The sequence below is a fragment of the Zalophus californianus genome, chromosome 1 (assembly GCF_009762305.2).
Source record: "Zalophus californianus isolate mZalCal1 chromosome 1, mZalCal1.pri.v2, whole genome shotgun sequence".
NCBI classification, from domain to species: Eukaryota; Metazoa; Chordata; class Mammalia; order Carnivora; family Otariidae; genus Zalophus; species Zalophus californianus.
The window spans coordinates 140,154,775-140,178,202 of NC_045595.1; the positions used below are offsets into that span (position 1 = coordinate 140,154,775).

The 23,428-nt window shown below is 38.8% G+C and overlaps 1 protein-coding gene across 1 annotated transcript; it reads right to left on the reverse strand.

The window, feature by feature from the left end:
• Positions 1 to 7,189: 7,189 nt before the first annotated feature.
• Positions 7,190 to 23,206, reverse strand: CLDN1 (claudin 1). The gene is made up of 4 exons (XM_027586346.1): positions 22,755 to 23,206; positions 13,937 to 14,101; positions 11,630 to 11,714; positions 7,190 to 9,893 (listed from the first exon to the last, which is right to left on the reverse strand). Exons 1-4 carry the CDS (start codon positions 22,975 to 22,977, stop codon positions 9,731 to 9,733), a joined length of 636 nt encoding a protein of 211 aa, XP_027442147.1. The 5' UTR covers positions 22,978 to 23,206; the 3' UTR covers positions 7,190 to 9,730.
• Positions 23,207 to 23,428: the final 222 nt, after the last annotated feature.

The window sequence follows — 23,428 nt, forward strand, 5'->3', positions numbered from 1 at the left end:
TTGTGCAACCAGCTAAGCAATAGAGTGGAAAAAGACCAGGAATTGGACTCAAACATTCTAAGCCTACATCTGGGCTTCCCACACCTTGATCTATTTGTATATGAAGAGGTTGGTGATTATATTAGACAGGACTCTTTCAGAAGCAAATGACAGAAATTTAAGTCAAAAGCATTAAGAAAATAAGAAATTTACCAGTGCCCATGACTGAAAAGTCCAGAGTCACAGCTAACTTTAGGTAGGGCTGCATCTATGGGCTGGAATTGTGTTATTAGGCACTGTTCCTCTTCATCCTGCAGTGCTGCTTTTCTCATAGAGAGGGCTTTATTTATTATTATTATTTTGGCCCTAGGTTTTTCTTTCTTCATCTAGCAAGTTCTAGAAAAAGAGAGGTTTTTTTTTTCCTAATAATTATAATAAAGACTAAAACAAGAATGAAGTCTCATTGGTCCAACTTGGTTCATAGGCTCTGCCTTAAAATAGTCACTATTCACTTGTTTAATTAATTTATTTACTAATAACTACTTGAGATCTACTATGGGATAAGCCCTATGGCCCTAGACATCTGTGATATGGTTGTGAACAAGTATATAAATATATAAATCCCCTGCTTTCATCAACTATTTAATCAGAGGGAGGGGCAGGCAATACACTAACACATGAATAAATATACAGTATAATACTCTGCCATTCTTGTCATGTTAGAAAACATGAAGCAGGACAAGGGACTAGAGAGTGATAGGACACTTTTTCATATAGGGTGATTAGACACGACTTTTCTGATATGGTGATATTTGTGATTCTTCTGGGAGAAAAGAGAAACTGGGAACGAAACAATAAATTGAAGAGGCTTGCTTGTTGTGTCGCAGGGCTGGCGAGGAGACCAGAGGTTGGAGCAGAATGATTTAGGAGTTCAGTGGTAAATTACAAGGATGGGAAGATAGCTAGTGTAAGATTTTATTTTACATTAGTTGGAAATTTTGGAGTATTGTGAAAAGACAGGAGAATTTGCCAACCTACATTTTCAAAAGTTCAATCTTTTTACTATTTGGAGAATAGACTCTAGGGCACAGGACTGGAAGCAGGGAATCATTTGGGAGGTTACCCCACTGGTCTCGGTAGGAGAGGATTGTGGTTTGGACTACAGTAGCAGATGGAGAGAAACGGTCTGATTCGGGACGAATTTTGAAGGTAGAGTTGGCAGGGGTCACTAATAGATTAAATATCTTTCTTCAAGACAAAGACCAAGAATCACAATATAAGAAGAATCCACCAGACATACCAATCTTCCTAGGGATGAAATGGAGATGGAAAATTGGATATGCTTGTCTAAGGGAGTCTTGGCTATTTTTCCTCTATATTCTATAATAACATTCATCATGATTATTACGGCTCTGCCAAGAATATGGAATACATGGATGTTCCAAAAATTGCAAATGTTTATACACCACTGTTCTTATCTTGCTGGGTGGTAGGACAGGCCATCTGAACCATACTCACAGAGGGTAATGTAGGATATTTCTCTGAAACAAACCATAGTGCTCTTATTAGAAGGGGGGAGTGAATACTGGACCTTAAAAAAAATCACTAAAGATGACTAGTATAAAAAGGTGTCTAGTGTAAAATTCTCTTAAACTCTAAAGCTTGTATCATATCTTCCCATTAATTCTCAGAAAAAAAAAGTTAATGTTTGTAGATAGTGAAGCACCTACCCAAATTCCTTCTTCTGAAGTTTGAATCTTTGCATATGCCTCATCTTTATTACACTTTTTTTTTTTAAGATTTTATTTATTTATTTGACAGAGAGAGACAGCGAGAGCGGGAACACAAGCAGGGGGAGAGGGAGAGGAAGAAGCAGGCTTCTGCTGAGCAGGGAGCCTGATGCGGGGCTCGATCCCAGGACACTGGGACCATGACCTGGGCTGAAAACAGACACTTAACGACTGAGCCACCCAGGCGCCCCTATTACACTTTCTTTTCCACTTTTGCTTTGAGTATTCTGGGTCACTTAGCATAACTCCTGCATTTCGTTCACTGCACTATGTAAACCCCTTACGTCTGCATACCCTGCTCTCCACTGGGACTGCCTTTCTTTCTTTTGTCCACCTGGTAGATTCCTGACCATGCCTTGGTCAGGTGCTTCCCTCTCTATCAGCTTTCTCGGACTCTGTAAGGATCTTAACCTGCTCCCTGCCTCTGGGCTTCCCTTAGCTCTCAACACCAAGAGTTTCACCTCTACCATACACACCACCATGATATACACGTACGTTTGCTACTCAAGGATTTCTGTCTCAAGTTAGCATCACCGGATCACAGTGAAACGATCAATTTTCTTAGATATTTTGAAATTGATTCTCTATAGTTAGTGGTGTACCAATTTACACTTGTAAATGAGGATGAGAACCCATTTCTTTATATCCTAGCCAACACTTGGTATTTGTAGGTCTTAAGACTTTTACCACTCTGAAGAATAGGAAATTAATTATCTTTCTCTGATTATTAGTGGTCATTCAAGGTTTTTCTCACAACCTGACTTGTATCCTCATTGATTTACTTTTATTTTTCTCATGATTTCTGTTTTTGAGGTCCTTGGTGTGGGCTTCTGGGCTATCCCTGCACAATCTCTAGGGGAACATCATTCATATAGACCACCTTGAGAATGGTGTCATTCTGGGTTTTTGCAAAAAAGGTGGCCCTGAGGCAAAGACTATGTTTTACTCATCCCTATACTTTCTGTTTGGATCAGGATTTGGCACAGAGTAAGCACTAAACTGAGGAGAGGATAGTTTCACTGATAACATTTCAACAAAATCGCTTCCCTTCCAACATCTCATGAAGAAGTAAAATAGTAAAGTGACATTTTTATTATATGAGCATTTTATGTTTTATCAACTTTTTAAAGTCATATCATCAGGAAATGTGCCTGAAATGGTAACCTGGCTTTTTAATTTTGTAATATGGGACTCTCTGAGTCCGTGTATTATTCTGGAAGGCAGACACAGAGGTAGGTTAATATATGAAATCAGAGAAAAGAGCCTATCCAATCAACTGTGCACTTGAAATTGTCAAGGTAGTGGCTTTCATTTTACCAAGAGAATTATTCCTGAGAACCATAATTCCATATATTTCTTCAGTGTTGTTGGTTTATAAAGGACATTCACATATATGATGTCATTTGATTTCTACTAAAACTCTGTGGGTTAAGTCACACACAAATTATTACTGAGGCTGAGACACATTAGTAAGTTGGCTGAAGTGATATAAGTAAAGAGGCAAGCAAAATCTGATATTGATGGGAGCAGTGTGCTTATCTGTGCTACTCAACTTCCCAACTCGCTATGGAATGGGGCCAAGGGAACACCATTCTATCCAATGAGACATAAAAGTGAAAGCCTACTGACATTTCTTTGTTTCATAACGTATTTCTTCATTGTCTTTTCTAATATACTATTGGATACAAACAAAAGAATATATAACATATGCAAGTTTTAAAGAATAATAATTATATATAATGAATACCTGTAAACCCTCTACCTAACCCAGGGCTAGAACATAGCCGACAACATCCATACGCCTCTAGGTTCTTCACCTCTCCCATCACCTGTCTTCTTCCATGGGTAACACAGTGTTGGGTCTTGTGTTTATCATTCCCATGCTTTTCTTTTTCCATAGTTTCATCTCTTACATCTATATGTCTTAATAATATATTACTTAGTTTGCATTTTATAAAGATGGCATTATGCTCAGTGTGCCCCTGTGGGACTTGTTTTTTTTTTTTTCTTATCACTCAAAATTACATTTCTAAATAACATAGTCATTGAATAAAATAATTTATTTTCTGTATAGCTGTAGTTTATTCATTTTCACTGCTATAAGATATTCCATCGTATGAATGCACCACAATTTATTATTCTCTCATCAATGAACATTTGAAAGTATTCTAGTTTTCCTGGTGTTATAGTTACTATGGTGGTCCTTTGTGTTCATGTGTCCTGGTATATATGTAAGAGTTTCTCCAGTAATGCATTTTTATGTGAGTTTGGATGTTTAAATTTATAATACAGCAATATTTCAAACTTTGTTGGACCAATTGAGAGACCCACCACGATTGATCCACATCCCCTTCCACATTTATATTATCAGAGTTCTTAAAGTATGCCTATTGTCTAAATTTGCATCTCACTAATTTTATTGATAAGTTTTTATTATTAAAGTTATTAATGAAGTTGGGCATATTTTCATATCTTAATGACCTTACATCATTCATCTTTTGTGAAATGCCTTTTTATGAACTTTGCTTATTTTTCTATTGAGTTGCATATTTTAAATTGATTTATTGGTGTTCTTTTTATATTCTGGATATTAAATTTTTATTATATGCTGTGTGGTGATATGATATCTTCTCCTGATTATGGACTGTCTTGGTATGTCCCTATTATGTTCTTGGTGAGCAGAAGTTCTTCATTTTGATGGAGTTGTATATATACTTTTTTGAAAATTGCTTGCTTTTGTTTTATTTAATAAAAAATTTCTGTAATTAATGGTAAAGACTCGGTTCTCCTATTTTTTTTCCTCCTGAAATTTTTTGAGTTTCGGTTTTCACATTCAAGTCCTTAACCTATATGGAATGAATTTTTGTGTTAAATTAAAAAAAAAAAAAAGCCCCTTTGGGAGAATAAAGTGCTTTAGTTCAGGTCGACTTAATTAAGAAATACTTGTCCAGTTTTCAAATTTTACCTTTCCCAAACTGGGGTGTGTGTGTGCGTGTGTATGTGTGTGTGTTTGTGTGTGTTCACTTTTTCTTTTTTGGGGGGATGAAGAGAATCAAAACAATATGTCATAGAGATGATGAAATAAATGAAATAAAATCACTAATTAATTAAAAATAAATGTTTCAAGATTATGGTTTGGCTAAGGACTTTCCTGAAAATTTCATATAACAAAGGAAAATAACTCAGGCTCTGCTCTATAATCACTTATGCTCTTAAGATAATATTATTTGTTAAATAGAAGGCTGTTTTTTAAAACAGAATTTGCTTTGTATTAATGACTTTTGAGGGGGGTAATTTAAAATTATAGAAAATGACAAGAAAAGAGGTTATCTACTAAAAATGTTGACTATAGTCTCTGAAAACCACCTCCCTTTAACTCCCTCCCTCCTCACCAAAACAAACAACAACAAAAACCCTTAGAGCCAGAAAATAAAACCATAGCATTAGAGAAAGGGTAATTAGACAACAATGTAATCTATGAAGTACTTGGGTATGTGTTTAGCCAGAAAAATTTTTGTGCATCATTGATCCTAAAGGATGACATAGCCCAGTGGTTTATAGTCCAGATCATGCATTCTGGAATCTCTTGGGAAGCTACTACCTGGGACCTTCCTCTCAGAGGTTCTGATTGCTGTGACCTGGGGTAAGGCCCTAGAATTGAGAAGTTTCAAAACTTCACAGGTGATTCTGATTTTGTTTGGATAAGAACCACCACATGAGGCCAAGCTCCTCATTTTATAGATTAAAAAACAATGGATGGAGATCTCCATAGCTCATTGTGGCTGATCAATAGCAGAACCAGTGCTAGATTTCAAGTTCAGTTCTCTTCCCACTCAACATCATTCACCTTGTGCAGGCCCAGGATGAGGGTCTCACTCATTTCCTACATCATTTAGCCTTGTCTGCATTTAATGGCACTGGGCCTATCATAGACGTTTAGTAAATATTAATTGAATAAATTCCCATCTCATGTCCAATTGCCAATACTGGCCATGTTGGAAAAACCCATCTATGGAAGTCAAGTATACAAAATACCATGAGGGTTGCAGAGGCTCAGAGCATTGAGAATGTTTTTGTTTATTTTTGGACTCAACAAGCTGTCTCCACATCACCCTAGAATCTGTAATGACCTTCTATCAGTTTCCATGGTACCAGCTAATTGTAGAGATTTTAGGGCAGGCTGAGGGCACATGGAGTGTGCCTGGGGTGGGAAAGAAGGGTACTGGGAAATCTTACCCCCCTGCTACATGCAAGAAGGGAAAGAATTCACTACCAAATTTTATTAGGATTAGGTACAAGCTTAAAGACGGGGAATATAAAAATGGCATGGAGTTTTCCCTGAACCTGGGGCACACATCCACATGGGAAGTGCTACATGAGGAAAGCGGAAACAGCATGGTTCACAGAATAATGGCATCCAACAAGGATGAGCTCACACAGAAGTGGATGTCTAGTTGGTATGATTTACAATCCGGGCTTTTCCCTTAAGAGTTCTTGTCACGAGCACCTAGGCATTTTATTTCCTCTCAAACGTCATGGGCCTGGACCCCACCCCCAGAGATTTATTTTTTTATTTTTTTTTTTTAAATTTTATTTATTTATTCATGAGAGACAGAGAGAGGGGGAGAGAGAGAGAGAAAGAGAGGCAGAGGGAGAAGCAGGCTCCCAAGGAGCAGGGAGCCCGATGCGGGACTCGATCCCAGGACTCTGGGATCATGACCTGAGCCGAAGGCAGACGCTTAACCATCTGAGCCACCCAGGCGCCCACACCCCCAGAGATTTAAATTCTGCAGAAAGAGTGCGGATTCTGATGCACCTGCTTAATTAGTTCAGATCAAACTGGCCTTAGGCTCTCACCCAACCTGCTGATGCCTGAAATTCCACACAGAGCTGCAATCATTTGTTGACAAGCCTATCTCTTTAATATGAAAATTGCTCAGGGAGAGGTTACAATTAAGGCTTTATCAATTATTGATATTTTCAGATAGTGAGTGAATGTGTTTCATCACTTGCTTTCCTCAGAGGTAGTTCTGATAATAATCATTACAAAAACGATAATGGATTTCTAGCCTACCGTCTGTCACTCTTCCACCTTCTGAGGGGCACAACCACCTTAAGCTTGGACAATACTTTCCATCTGGCTATTTTTACCATTTAGTCATTCTTTGTAGCATATCCCCTGTTTGTGGATGAGGAAAATAAAGTAACTTCTCTTGGCATTCTCCTCTATCACCAGCCTTGATGAGGAAGAAACTCAGTTTGAGAGAAATAGGACATTCAAGTGGGCAGAGCCACTCAACTACTTGACGGCTGGCCCAGAGGCACAATAGCGCTTTCCCAGGAACAGACAGTGAGTCAGATCCTATCCCAAACCATATCATCTTCTAAGCATGGTGATCTTGAAATAAATAATTAGAAAAACAAGCTAAGGATTTTTTTATTAAAAAAAACACAATTTACTGAAAAAGAGTAATGCTTTATACAAATTCCCATTACAAAACTCCAAAATATATATTTGTCTGTTTCCAGGCACAGAAGCAGAGTACAAAAACATCAAAATTGGATAAATTCTGGTGTACCAATTCTGTTGGCCATTTTGGATTATCAATTTCTCTGTAGAGTTTAGCAACTAGTAACCACCATGCATTTACACTCAGACATTATTAGAACCTTTGTATGTAGCAAAGGCTCTTTGAATTATACCTTCTAAGAACATAGAGTTTCAGGTCTGGGAGACATACTAAACTTTACCGGTTCATAACTTCATATGATGCAGTCCTTTGGATAACTCCCCCGATGTGGTTTCACTATGAATTACCATTCCCAAACTACCTATTTGAGCAGTGCTAGCTGCCAGCTAATAGCAACACCTCTGATAGCATCACTTAACAGAAACTCACCTTGTATATCCTTGCAAATTATTATAATTCAAAAAAACCTTTCCTACTTTGGCTTTGCTGATGCTTACACTTCTGTTTTACCCATTACATCTGCAAACTTGTCCTAGGTCAAGTCTGCATTACTGAAAGGAGAAAAGCCTAGCCACAAAAAGCATCAGGCCATACTGACTGAAGAAATCGAAGACTTCCTTAGACTCTTTTTCATTTAGTAAGTAGAATTTCACTTTAGTGTCTCATCATGTGAGAGATTAAGGCAAGAAACCCATTTCTTAGAATCTCTCTCTTTTCAGGAATTTGAAAAGTAATCCAAAACCCAATGCATTTAAATCCTTAATTCTTTCCCAAGTACAGTATACATTTTTTTTTTTTACCTTATAAAACCACATTTGCATGTATCCCATCTTACTGGATCCCCACAACAGCCCTGTGAAGTAGGCAGGTCAGGAATTACAATCACCTTTTTACAGATGAGGCACTAAATCTAGGGCAGCCAAGTGCCTTGCCCAAACTCACATAGTAATTGATAGCACCAAGACTCAAACCAGGTCTTCAGACACCAAAGCCAACACCTTTCCATTACATCATCTTGCTCAAGTGAAGTAGCAATTTTGTAGACAGGAAAACTAACAGCAATTGTTAAAATGGAACAGAGAACCAATAGCATCCTAGACACAGCTCATAGAAAGGAAATGGGCCATGAAGAAAGGAAGGTGCTGACCCGTATAAAAACATGTGCATAGGTTTGATTCAGTGACTTAACAGCCAACTGAACAAATAAAGACACTACTTAGGCATAGTTCATGTTCAAAGAATGAGCATAATATCAACTAATTAATACTCACACTGCCTCTACCAGCTGGTTAAGTATCATTATCTCATTTTGACAGATGGGAAAAGAGGAGAAAGATTAAGTGACTTGCTTACAGCTAGAGAGAGAATATCTGTCATCATATTATCACTACAGGAAGTCTTGTACTTCATTCAGACAAACAGATATATGAGCCATTTTTTCTCTAGAAAGAGGTAAACTATGCGATAATTACATATGAGAAAACAATACAATTGAGAGGGAGAAATGGATAGTTTGAGGGGATATACAACTGTGAATAAGTAGCTTAAAAATTCAATCAGTACATCTGTGTTACAACACTTGGGAAAGCAGCATACAGCAACTGTATCAGACAAATATTTTCAAAGCAAACAAGAGAGTTGTAGGTCAGGGTACAGAAATCGTGTGGGAAGGTCAACAGGAATATATCATCTGGTCTTGCAGAAAGACATGCTCCCGAAGTTCTGATTTGTAAGAGATTCTTCCTGACTCTAGGAATTTTATTGTAGGCATATGAAATGTGTTATCAGATTCAAGATTTAAACTCAGCCTCATAAAAAAGAAGGCACAAAGGATGATGAAAGCACAGGCTATAAGATCATAATCAAAATACTATCAAAGAAGCACATGAAAAGAGCACATGTGAAGAACTGAAAAAAGTTCAAACGTGGTAAAGCAGATTAGGTCTTTTGTCAAAGACACTAAAAGCTCATGAAAGAGGGAAAATGAAATTCCACCTATTATACATGTGTCCATATAGAAGAAAAATATACCAAATAAACTGCTTTCTTAATCAATATAGAATTAAATATATTTTTCGTTTTTTTAGACATATTTTAAGTATACTGGTACCAACATAATGAGAAGAGCTTTTGCTATCTAGCTTTTTATAGAAAAACATATATATGTACATATCTATATATATAATTAAAGGACCCCTTCTCCCCACATTTGAGATGATTACTCAGTGGGAAGCAGTAATAAAAATGGAAAAGGCTTCCCTCCCTTATTGAGGAAAGGAGATAAAATAAGACTAAGCCATTTTTAGCAAAGCGTATTTTAAAAAAATATGTTTTTTTTTTTTGTTTTTGCATTTGTTTGCTGTTGTTGTTTTTTGCAATACCACAGTTCAGACTCCAGTAGTCAAAAGTCTAAGGTCCTAATGTCAATGACAGTATTTCAATGTCCATTTTCTATTTATTTCAACAGTGTTGTCTCCTTTTGCTTTTGTGTCACACGTAGTCTTTCCCACTGGAAGGTGCAGGTTTGGGATAGGGCCGTGGTGTTGGGTAAGATGTTGTTTTTCGGGGACAGGAGCAGCAAAGTAGGGCACCTCCCAGAAGGCAGAGAGAGGCGGCAGCCCAGCCAGTGAAGAGAGCCTGACCAAATTCATACCTGAAAAGACAATGCATTTGTTTCATCAATGAATCATTGGGAACTTTTGTAATATAATTAAGGAAGGAAATCAATATCGTATACATTATATATTTTTTTCCACTGGGGGGAAAAAAAAAAAAAACCCTTGATCCCCTGGAGGAAGTACTCTAAGGTTCATGAACACAGACACACCAGAATGTTTACGTTGCAGTTGTAGACACTTTGCAATAGTAACTCAGGCAATATGGCCCGCAACACCAGGGTAATCACACAAATATTTCCAAAGACTTTACCACATGCAGGAGACTTGTGAAGCATGTTTCTGTATTTTAGAAGTTGGGTTTGGACCATGATTCCCAGGCTAAAACTTAACAATTATGCTATTGCCAAGTAGCAACCATATCCTATAAAGAAAATTGCTGGCAAGTGATGGAGACTATTAGAATTTCCAATACTTGATCCTAGGTACACGGAAATCAGAAACGTATGGTTTCGTAAAAAAGACTTCTAAACAATCCACGGACCATTCCAGATTAAGCTGATACAGCTTGGTGTATGGAGCCGAACTTCTGGGGAGAGGCTTTGTGAATGATGGCAGACAATAGGGCAGAGCAGGCCTAGCGTTGAGTCCTGATGCAAACTCTCTACTGCTGCACTCTTGGCTAGTAACTTCACCTCCCAACCTTAAATTTCTGCTTCTCTTAAAGCACAATAATCCCACCTGCCTCACTGGATTGCTTTCAGGATCATGGGAGACAATGTAAATAACACATAAACAGTACCAAGCAATTTATAAAGTGCTTTCACTTGATAATTTTTACTGGTAAAAAATTAGCCTATTGACCTCTTGCAGTTTCTGTCCCTATGTTACAAGTCTTATAGATCTAAGGCTCCAACATGATCACAATCACTGCAGTAAATGTTCTCCTAGTGTGGGTGATTATATGAAAAGAAGCACACCTTATCTCTCTGACCACGGAGATTCTGCATCCATTCATGCTAGCACTCAACAAACAATAATTATGCCTTAAAGTCCTGACTCTGAATGAAGTTGTTAGGCTTTAATGATGCGAACACAGTGAGACAAAAGAGCCTTGACCCTGATCAAAGAGTGTTGTTACATGAGAGCCCAGAATCAGCTCTTTTATTTCTACAACTCATAATATAAATAAAAATGACTTTAGCAAAGCCAATTTTATAGTTGTGATGGAACATAAAATTTAAAAGTGGCATCTCAACTTGTTTTTTTTCATAAATAAGTTAAATTATGTTTTCCTAAATAAAATTAAACTATTGGGAATGAAGTTATATTCATTAACCCCTAGAGTAGTAGTATTTTTTTTTTCAATCAATCATAAACCGTGTGTTAAGTTACAAAAAAATCACTTAATTAAGTGTTGGAAGTATTGGGACATACCTCAAAAAGGAAATTTTAAATATGTTAACATCTTTATTGATATTTAAAAAAATGAACCAGGAAAAAGGTCCAGTATACAGTTGAAAGTACAGAGCTTGAGAATTTTCTACTTTTAAGTGCATTTTGTCATCAATATAGGCTGTTAAAGCAATTATCAAACTCATTTTAACATGAGTCACAGGCCTTTCAGATTATTTTCAAGTTTGACTAAAATTTCACAAAGTTCTACAAAGCAAATCTGAGAAGTTATGGCACTAGCTGAACTTTGCAGGAGATAAATAGGGTATTTTCTCTGACAAATAAATAATAAAATAGTTTTACGCATGAATAGCATTACCTGGCATTGACCGGGGTCATGGGGTCATAAAATTCTTGAACAATTCTATTGCCATACCATGCTGTGGCAACTAAAACAGCCAGACCTACAGAAATTCAAAACAAAAGACAGTTAATCACTATGGAACAATGAGCATAAATATACAGCCCATTAAATTTATAAGCATTTTACAAGAATTAAATCCCATCAATAGTGTTGACATTTTTAATTTAGTCAGTTTCAATTTAGACAATTTTAACTTAGGGAGATTAGAGATTCAGACATGGTTTATTCCAAACATTCTATTAAGACAGACAAAAATATTAGGTTGAAGTTGGGCATGGTTTATACTCTTCATGTCACCTTATTCACTTACAGTCCAAGGTCACGGGCACACATAATGCTTTTTTCCAAAACAATTCAACAGGTTGATGTCAATTAAGAGCTCCTTCAAAGATATTGTTACACAGCAGTGTACTAAACTACTTTTAATAAAACCAATGTCCTTATTAGTATACACAGAGTCACTTACAAAAGGGAAGATGTAAACCCTTCTACATTTTTCTTAACCAAAATTCAAAATTTACATTTCTGCAGGATCAAAAGGGAAGTAAACAACTAGATAGCAGAGAAGAGCAGGACCTGTCTCAGTACGGACCAGACCACCGAAATCCTACCAGCCCCCTGGCCAGACATGCCAGGTACTGCCTGGAGATTTGCTGAGGTGCCAAACCAGATCAATTTGCACAGCAACCTCTCATAATTTCCCACGGATTTCATATTTCAGTAATACCACAGAAACTAGTCAACATAATTACTTCTATCATTTATAAGAAGTGTAAAATATCTCAATATTTCTTATCCAAGGAAATTAAATAACTTCTTTGTATAGTAATTATACAAAACCATCAATATAAACAGATTAAATATTTCCATGCTATTTCCTCTTTCTCTCCCCTCCCCCCACCAAAAAAAAAACTGGTCCAATCTAATTGCCTCTAATACTTGACAGAAAACACTACTGCTTTTGGCTGCTCAGATACACCATGAGAATGGTCTGGAACTTGACACCCTTACTCCCTAGGAAGTCCCTGAAACGGAAGTGGGGGTGCTGCAGTCACTTACAGGAGTTACAAGAAGGCAAGCAAAGGAAGGGTGCTATGCAGTACGTTTATTCACAGCCTTTGGGATCAAACCATTGGGAATAAAATGCCATTCATGCTTTTTCTGACAGGAGCTAATTTGAATAAACGGAAAGATTGATCCCTTTAACCAAATCTTCAGCAAAGCCACAGACTCTTTTCCTTCATTATTGGTTAAGTCCACATATGATGCTGGGCTAAAGGCTCCTAGAAAGTCTTTTTCCAAAGAGAAAATGAGAAAAGAAATTCTAATTCTACCTCTTCCCAGGGGTAGATTGTATCACTGGTCTCATTTTCAAAAACAATAGACTGCATATAGCATATACTGTATATACGTTATATATAATGCATATAGTAGTCTATTATTTTATGTGTTTACACACACATACTATTTTATCTGCACACATACACACTACCTTATCTAATATAGTCCTTATAATAGGGTTTCATAATGGAACCATCCATGTCTTTTCCTGGTACTCATTTTCTCAAAGGTCACATATGTAACTCCTCAGTCAACACTTGAATAAAGAAACAAACACATATGTATTTTCTATGGAAAACATAACTTCATTCCTTTATCAAGATTTTCTCTTTCTTAACTCATCTAACCTAATTTCCTGCCGTTCCAACCTCTACCTCCACTCCATTTGGCCTTTCTTTTCACTTGTCTATAGTACATCCTGTTTATTTGGAATCAGATCTGTCTGTCCGGAATGCTGTCCTCATTTTTCTCCAAGAATCCCAATTCCATCCGTTCCTCATAGACCTGTTTGATTCACACCTTCTTTATGTTCTCTGTCAAAACTACCCATCTTTGCCACATAATGTCTATGGGGACACTCCAGAAATTTTTTGAATTTTATAGAATTGTTCCTGAATGCTTGCTAAATAAAAAATATCTCTCTTCACCTGGGAGACTGCTTCTAGCAAATCAGCTGGCACCTGGAACCTCAATGAATAGACCTGCCCACCGGGAACACAGATATCAAATTTACATTTGGATCCTATTTGAGAATGTGAAAGTCAACTAGACTTAAGGTTTTTATGTCTTCAAGATTTTAAAGGAACTGAAAAAATCAACCCAAGTGTAACAAATCCAACAAAATCTAAGGAAACTCAAACCTAGGTCTTTACCCATGCCAGAGACAGATTAGTGAGGTGAAGGAGGCAGGGCCTCTCTTACCTGCAATAAGAAATATCACGCCCCCAATGACAGCCATCCGCATCTTCTGCACCTCATCGTCTTCCAAGCACTTCATACACTTCATGCCAATTGTGGCCACAAAGATGGCTATAAGGCCCAGCAGGATGCCGATCACCATCAAAGCACGGGTGGCTTGCAAAGTACCTGGTGGAAAACGTTTTAGAACATGTAAAATCACGCCTAGGCCAACAAGAGAAGAATGATTGAAGGCCACGTATATTTCAATAATGTATGGGAAAGATAAAAATGAACTAGGAGTCACAAGACCCCAGTTCCGATGATGTTTCTGCAGGTAACCAACACAACTTCCACTCCAGAGAAACAAACGCCTGGCTGCATGATGAAAAAGAAGCCCTCTAGCTCTCACAATGTATGCTTTCAATATGAACTTCACATCCTCTGGAAAAATAATTAATGATCTGGTTGAATAGGTTTAGCAGAACTAATACATCTTTAATCCTCACTAACAGAGTATTTTGATTCTGAAATAACAATCATATGTATTATCCTTAATGTTAAGCCATTTATAATTAAAATGGCTTACAATATACTTTGGTAATAGTCAACAGCTTTATACTCCAGTCGTCAAGCTGCAGGAAAAAACAGGTGAATTTGGAAGATAAGTAATGAATTTCTCAAAGATTATCATGGCTGGATAAATAACACTTGTATCTCCAGTGACTGGCCTGGGGGTGGGGGATATAAATGCCATTTTCTTAGAACAAAACAAAATAACCTTTGAGATGTTACTTTGGAACATGGTAGTTTCATATTCAGAGATATCACCAGTGTTCAAAACTATTAAACTGTCATGTTGTAAAATAGCAGACAATAATTTAATATAGTATTTCTCAAGATTCCACTAATTTTCTCATTTCCTGTTATTGTCATTGGTGTACTAAATCATGATATAGTCAGCTTCGGGAGATTATGCCAGTATGTTTCTTAAAGAATAAAAACATGACACTATCATTGTGGTATAAAAGCACAGATTTAAAGAAAAATGAGCTGAAACTACTCTGGTAAGTGAATTTGATTAATTCTAGATTTATTTCCTCCTTCAGGTAAAGATCATTATCTTATTGACAGTGTTTACATGTGACAATTATTTTTCCATGTATAAATAGTATTTACATTGTAACAAACCATGCTATCTTGGGTAAGCTACTTATTATTCTTTGGGACCAAGTTTCTATTATGTAAAGTGTGAATGATGATATCTCTAACCAGGAAGCTGGAACAATTTACTTCTTGATGGTCTTTAAAAGTGGCTGACATGATGGAAAGGATCTGTATCTCACTATCAAATTGATACCTAAGCTCAGTCTTATGATGCTCAGGGTTGAAAACTTACATTACTAATCATTACTAACTCTAGAGATTTCTAAAACATTCAATTTTAATTTTTAATATTTATATCCTTGCCATAACCAATCTCTGCTAAAATGACAATAACCTCTTTCTAAGAAGAATCAAAAGTATTTTTTTTCTGTATTTGAGAGATATTTTGGAACCCAAGATACGTTTTTATTTGATTTAAGTAAACAGCAAAATGGAGACACTCCCCTTCCATATCCAGCTCCTTGTAAACACCTGGGGCACATGTGCACCCTACCCACACACTTCTCATAAGATTCCAGTGTAAAGAATTGCTGAATCAAAACACATGTTCCATGGGCTGTGGGTTTCCCAGGAACTGAAGCTGCTTATAATATTAGTGTAAAGCTTCTTGCTTGGATCACAAACAATACTGTGGCAAGAAGAGGAAAGTACCAAGGAATCCACCGTTATGGCATGTCCTTCCTTCTGATTTACGAAGAGTTTTTGCCAAGACAATCATTACATGACAGGAAATTGAAAAGTAAAATAACTAAGTTCTTATACACAACACAAATTTCAGATTTGGCCCTAAATGCCACTCAGAAGAAAGGCATTTCAGGCAAAAGAACGCTGGAAGGAGAAATACTAAAAACCACAAAGACAATCCACATGCCAGGAGGATAGGATGACTGTCCATCTGTTTACCTGGCACTGTCTTGGTTTTAAAATTACAGGTCCCACCTCCTAAGAAGGACCTGAATCCTGAACAAATGGGGACAGCTGGTCACTCTACTGGAGGATGACGGGATATGACAAAATGAGGTGTGTCTAGTGTGGTGGTCAGAGAGCTTAGATCCTGCTGGGCTTTGCAAGCTAGAGTAAGGTGTTTATTCTAAGTGTAATCAGAAGTCATTGTAGGGTTTTAAAGAAGGGGTGACAATATTTTTACCTTCAGTAGAGAGAGCACAATTAGTAAATATTCTTCCTATGCTAACCCTTCAAATACATATAGCCTTCCACATCTCTCAGCCACTTCTGCTGTTTTTCTCATAAACACTCAGTTTTCCAACCTATATTAATCACCGTTATTATTAATCTCTGATGTCTCTCCAAGTTTTCCATTTTGTTTGAGTTCTAGGGCCCCCAACCTGACCCAGCTCCTATAATAATCATTCTGATCTACACTTCACGTAAGAACAGCAGGGCCACCAGCCCAGCAGGTCTGAGCACTTGGATCACAAGGTATTCTTCACAAGGAGTCTACCAGGCCTCTCAGTCTCATGAGTCAGACTTGCACAAAACCACCCAGGCAGGGAGCACACACAGATAAACTACTCCAGGGCTCACCTGGGCTGATCTAACATTCATGATTTTCATCTCTGAGTTTTTCCCCTTCAAGTTCTCCAGGAAAGCACACGTGATTCATGCCATACCCATTTTATTCTTTCCACCTCTTTCACAAAGTTTCTAAGGGGGAACGAGGCAGATATTTTGTTCTGTTCACTAACAAAACCCCCTATGTTTTATTTCTTTACAGAATCATGACTTATTTGCATAATGCACAAAAAATAACGGAGGAAATGGGGAAAAATCCTTAGGAATCATATAAGCCATCTAGAGCAGCGGATCATGTTTCATTTTTAAAAATCTGACAAAGCAAGAGCATTATTTTTTTAAAGATTTTATTTATTTATTTGTCAGAGAGAGAGAGCACAAGCAGGGGGAACGGCAGGGAGAGGGAGAAGCAGGCTCCCTGCTGCGCAAGGAGCCCAGTTCGGGGCTCGATTCCAAAACCCTGGGATCATGACCCAAGCTGAAGGCAGCCGCTTAACCGACAGAGCCACCCAGGCGCCCCAAGCAAGAGCATTATTGTGCAAAGCAATATTTCTCATCTACATCTTGGCATCCATTGATTTACAAAATTTCTCTGTATTTTATAATACTGGATGGGCATCAAACACAAAAATCTCATCTTGTTCCACTGGAGACAGTTGGATGAATTCTTAACTATAGTGATAAGCAGGGGTGGGGGGGATGTTAAAAAAAAAAACAGTGTGAGAATCATAACAACATGAAAACTCACTAGTCAGGCATATGTAACAATGGATTACAAAGTCAAAGTAAGCAAGTGTTGTGTTACAAGTTATGAGGGTTTTATCTGGAGATAGAATCTAAATTGCACAGTTTTAAGCTGGAACCAGATGAATCCTTCAAATTAAGGTCTTATGGAAGCCTTTTAAGTCAGAGATCTAAAATATGTAATTGTGAGCTCATTGATGTCTTGGGCCAGATATTTTTCAATCCAAAACACTAAGAACAGTACCTGGCAGGCCACATGGATTATTCAATCTGTGTTCAATTCATTCAAATTAGCACATATTTTTATTTTTTTTCAAAATTGCACTAATATGATAGGGAAATATACTTATTCTCTTGTGGTTAGCTTAAGCTTTGATATACTACTGAGAAATGCCTCCCTAGTGAGCCTGGAGATAATAAAATTTTGCTTTATAAAGCCAAACTTAGTTTCAATCATTAAAAGCCAGAAATTTATACAAGGAGGGAACAAATCATACTTTTTGCTTAACTTGATTTTTTTTTTATTTTCAAGATTTTAAAATTCTGCATTGAATGAGCTTCCGAGATAAAATTTTTCTCCTGGTGGGATAATGATCAGAAGGGTACAGAAGTTGAGAAACATTTGAAAGCCACAAAATAACATTTTGGACCAGAGAGATACAGGACAGCCTTCTGAGCTGGTCTAATTGGATCAACTCAAGATGCAAATACTTTCCTTTCCTGGCTCTTTAAATTTGGAGATATCGTTACAATATTATTATCACTGACTAAAGTGGTCTGTGGAGAAAATAGTTAGCAAACATTCAAGAAGTTACACTATTGTTTCCCATCATTATTCAGCAGTAGATAGAGGAGGCAGTCTTTTAATTATATTTAGCTAGACCCATAATCTTGAGATTAAAGACCCCCTAAGGAGTTCTCACCACTTTCAACCTGAAAGTATAATTTGAAAAAATACTTACAAAGATCTCTACTTACAAGACAAGAGATGAGTGAGAAGTTACTGATCTACTACAGTTGGGTTAATCAACATCAGTGTAAAGACAAGCACAGACAAGTATGTCAATTTTTTTTTCTAAAGATTTGTAAAAGTCTCACCATACAAGCAGCAGAATCTCCTACAAATACCTGACATTGTTATGCTACTTACAAGCCATATTGCTATATTACCCTATATAGTATGCATCAAACAAAGCTGATTTTAATTAAATCTGCATCCTCATGTAGTACCCCTTTGCATGAGTGGTTGCTTAAAAAGTATTAGATAAGTAAATGAACTGACCATCGGGTGACTAGAACAAAAATGTTCTCTTCTCTGTAGTTAAATGAGCTCATCACAGACTGTCACACAACTATACTCCCATGGCTTTTTCACTTGTACTCAAGTTCAAAGTTTCTTAGGAGTTCTCACTGTTAGGATTTCTATTTTATTGGTACATAAGCTGGTGGCCACTGGGTATGACCTCAATATACCACCCCACTCAGTAACTGAAGTGGTCTGGGATGAGGCAGGACTTTCCACTTTTCAGGATGTCCTGAGTAGTTTTGCTCTTTTATGTTTGTTCCTTAGAGAAATTGCCTCATGATTAAATTTATGCTTCTATATTACCACTTACTCATCACTCCGATCAAGGAAACCTAAACTATGCCACTTCTTCTTTGTTTTCCATCATGGCAGGAAGGAATCCACATTGGCACCTTATAAATTATCTTAGTTTTTTAGTTTTGGGTTAATCAACATCAGTGTAGAAAGACAAGCACAGACAAGTATGTCAATTTTTTTTTCTAAAGATTTGTAAAAGTCTCACTATACAAGCAGCAGAATCTCTGATAGCAAGAATCCCTGGGAGCAAGAATAGGGCCCAGCTTATGTTCGTCGAGTGGATGAATGGACCGTCGATTCATCTCCCCATTCCTCGCTTATAAAATAAGCCCTATTTTATTTCTCTTCAGCCCAGAGAAATCAAGTGGCTTACAGTAATATACATAGTTGGTTAGTACAAAACAAGGGTCACAATTGAGAACTTATGACCTCAAGGTTGGATTTTTTTTTCCTACTTCCATCATTCCAAGAGTCAGAACTAATTGATGAAACAGATTCGAACACCAATGGTTCCTTGAACACCCTTGGGATGTAGCAGTATCGTGCAGTCTGGGGACGTGTAAGTGGGTGCCTTCCTCTCTGCCTTTGCTTCCAAGACTTTCAAGACTTTAAAATCCAAGTCAGTGATTTTGTCTCTTTGATTGAGCCTGACATCATGGGGAGAGTGCTGGGAAACCTCACTGACAACCAATACTCATTAAGCACACCTACACATATGTGGATTCATGCAAAGCAAGTTGAACAGGCTAGAGGAGCTTATAAACAAATTACAGAATCCCAAGGTTAGATGAGACTTAGAGAGAGTCTAGCCTAACCTTCCATTTGTCTGGTGCTTGGATTTTCCCTACAACATTCCTACAAAATGCTTACTTCTCTCCTTGCGCACCTCCCACAATGCAACCTCCCAGGACAGCCCAATCTTTGGACAGCTTTAGCTATGAAAATCAAGCAAGAAGAAACAAACAATTAACTCAGTACCTAAAACAGGTGCAAGCTTGCCAAAAGTTTGAGAATTGGATCAGCAGAAGGCAAGATGTACAGTTTAATCCAGAAAAAGTCTGCTGCAGCGGTACCTGGCACTGCCCTTTGTATGTGCCAACTCTCAGCGGCAGGGGTCATCAGTGTGAATGAACATCTCATACTTGGGATGGAATTGAAATTGTCTCAGCCATAGTAAAACCACAATACACAGTGTAACATTCTCCCACCCCAGGGAAGCTTCTCGGTTTACATTTTCATAAACTGTTCTGCAAGAACCACCTAAAAAAAGCCCTGTTGTATCTCATTTCCTATATTGGTTTAAACATCCTATAACCCTTTATAAATGTCATGTGCTTTTTATAGCTGACACTAGTTAGAGCAGGGGATCAAGGGCTTTTAACACATCCATTGCCTTAAACCGTGATAAATTTCTGTATCTCTACTCTAAGATGCCAAGTGGGCTCCACTGGCAAAGTGAGCAAGATACAATTTCAGGAAACTTCTAGCCAAGCTATAAGCTAAAAGCACTTCCTGGTATGCAACCCTTTACAAGGAAAGCTACTTACATCTAGGAAATTCTGTTCTCTCCCAGACATCACAAAATTGCACCAAAACCAGCCAATGCATCACCACCCCAGGTCTCTACATCAGAGGAGAGTGAGGACCACTGCCCAGGCAGAGAAACAGAGACAGGTTCCCTGGGCTCTCTTCAGAGGCCTCCAGTGAGGTCATGGGCAGGTTGGGAGAGCACCTATGAGTCAAGGCTCCCTCTTCTGGGAATCAGTTTTGAGAGAAAGGCCTCAGCTCCACCTTGAATAAATCCTGGTTTTGACGAAAACAAAAAGAGGAATCTGATCTGGAGTTAAAAAGAATCATCAGGAAGAAATCTCTAAAATCTGTATGGGGGAGGGGGGTTGTTTAGTTCTTCTACTACAGCTTCAAAAACTGTAACAGCTGTATTAACTAGGAATAAATCAAAATAAAACATTTTAACACATTATCGTGTATAGTGATGACCTGCTGGAGTATTTGCAACATGGATCAGTTTGGTCGTGGATTCTATTTGGTCACCTAAGGAAGTAAAAGGAAACCTATTTAAGCATATTGAAAATGAACTGTTTTGATCAGAAGAATCAGAGACCTCTCTGGAATTTCCCTTAAAACGTTTTCCATCTGCCAAGTCCTCGACATGACACCCAAAATGCCTGACACCATTTGCTTACACACACTTGTCTTTTCATGGGGAGATTCAATGATTATATAAAGGGGTGTACTTAATACACTTCTTATATTTGGTATAAAAGATCTTAATACAGGAGCTTTGAAAAGTTGAAGTGACAACCCTCAAACCACCATGCACATTGATGAACCAAATCCCATAGGTGTGCAAGCTGTTTAAACAGATGCAGAATAGATTTAATAACTCTAAGATGTATGGTTTTTGACAAAACCACCGGCCGGAGGTGGACAGGGCAACTGAAGGAAGCTTGAGCAATGGCAACATGGCTCACCCTCAGCACACAAGGTGGGCTGGTGGTCAGGCTTGTTTATCCAGGCAAAGACTAAGTAAGCTTTTCTTCAAGTTAGTTTGAGGGCATGAGAGACAAAGGTGTAGGGCAACTAACACAGTATCTCAAGGAAGGTACTCCGGCCATGAATTATTATGACCTAAGTAAGTGGGAATTTAATGAGTTTCTAAAAAGGTACGCATAATCTTTTACTTAAAAATAAATAAGTAAATAAAAGTAAAAAGGCCATCCTATCGTCCTTCTCCCTATAAGCCTTAGAAATATCACTCTCTACATAATTCTTTTCAACTTGACAGAAGAACGGACATCCGTTACACAGACATCTTCCCTTAAGGAAGATGGAAGCTTGGAGAAGACCCACCATTTCTCTCACTACCCTCCTCCCTGACTGAGCTCTGCCTTCAGCAATTGTCTCCTCTGCTGCATTTTCTCCAGTGCCTTCATTCTCCTTCATATTATGAGGGGAGCTTACTTAGAACTTTTCTTTCTTGCCACCCCTTTCCACCTGCCACCAAACTTCACTTTCCAAAATAAGGCTACACAATCTGCCTCCTCTGCACACTCCTGGCCTGAAAGCTAAACCCTTCAGGGGAATCTCAAGAGGCTTCTTGAAGGAGTCATGGATGAAGATGCAGAGGAGCCTCCCCATACTTACTGGATCTTAAAAATAAAAAAAAAATCAAAAGATTCAAGCTCAAGTGTGAGTAGTAGACACTAGGTTGGGACATTCCATGTAGAAATGTGACTTTTACTATGAAAACTCAGAGTAAAGATAGATTTACACCCCCCCTCCCCAATTTACCTAAAACTTTAGGATTCCCTATTAATTAAAGAATCCGGAAAAGCCGCCAGGCTCCAAACTTTTCAAAGCATACTGTTTTCTTGTCCAAACCCCACCATTCTTCAATTTACACAGAATCTTACAATGTCCAGGACAAGCCTAAGAACTCAAGTTGGAGGTTGGCCTTCACCCACTCAATCTCCACCTCACTGTCATGGGAATTAAAGATGAAACCACACCTAGAGGAAAAGTGTCACCTGGCGAGTTAGAGGAAAAACCAGAGCTGAGGCCAGGGCTTCTCTTTTCTGAAACCACAGTTCTCTCGCTTCCTCACGACAAAGCACGTGATCAGAAGATTTGATCAACTGAAGTTTCATAACCACATAATTACACCACAGAATCAATTGGTAGCCACTACCCCAAAGCGGAGCCACTGCCGGGGGGGGGGGGGGGGGGGGGCTGGGGTCTCAGGTTCACGACCGTGGGGGTGGGGAAGGCACTCACTGCTCAGATTCAGCAAGGAGTCGAAGACTTTGCACTGAATCTGCCCGGTGCTCTGAGACACGCAGGACATCCACAGCCCCTCGTAGATGGCCTGGGCCGTCACGATGTTGTCCCCCGCGTAGGAGTAAATCTTCCACTGGGGCAGTGCCGTGCTGACAATGCATCCGATCCAGCCCAGGAAGGCCAGGATGAAGCCTAAGAGCTGCAGCCCCGCGTTGGCCATGCCGCGCTCGGGCGCCCGCGCTGGTTCAGGGGTGGCAGGTGCAGAAGGCGGAGTTGGCAGGTGCGCACCGGGGACTCTCCGGAGTGACGGAGCCGCGCGGAGGAAGTTACTGCGGAGAGCCCTGCTCCCTGAGCTGCCACCGAAGAAGCTCTGGGTCCGTGTCCCGTCTGGGTCGGCGCTGGAGTCGGGACGCGAAAAGCTGCGCTACTCCCAGGCTCCGGGACTGAGACGCCAACCCTCTGGGCGCCGCGATTTAAAGCAGCTCCGCCCCCGGCCCGCCGGCCGCCGCGCAGCGCCCCCTGGCGGTTTCAGAGCGGCTCTCTGGGAAAGCGGCGGGGAGCGCGGGAGCCCGCGATGGCAAAGGGGTCCTAGGCAGGAAGGTCCGCCTGAGGTGTGGGGACTCCCTGGGGAGCATCAGATCTGAACAGTGCTCCCGTATTCATCCCTTATC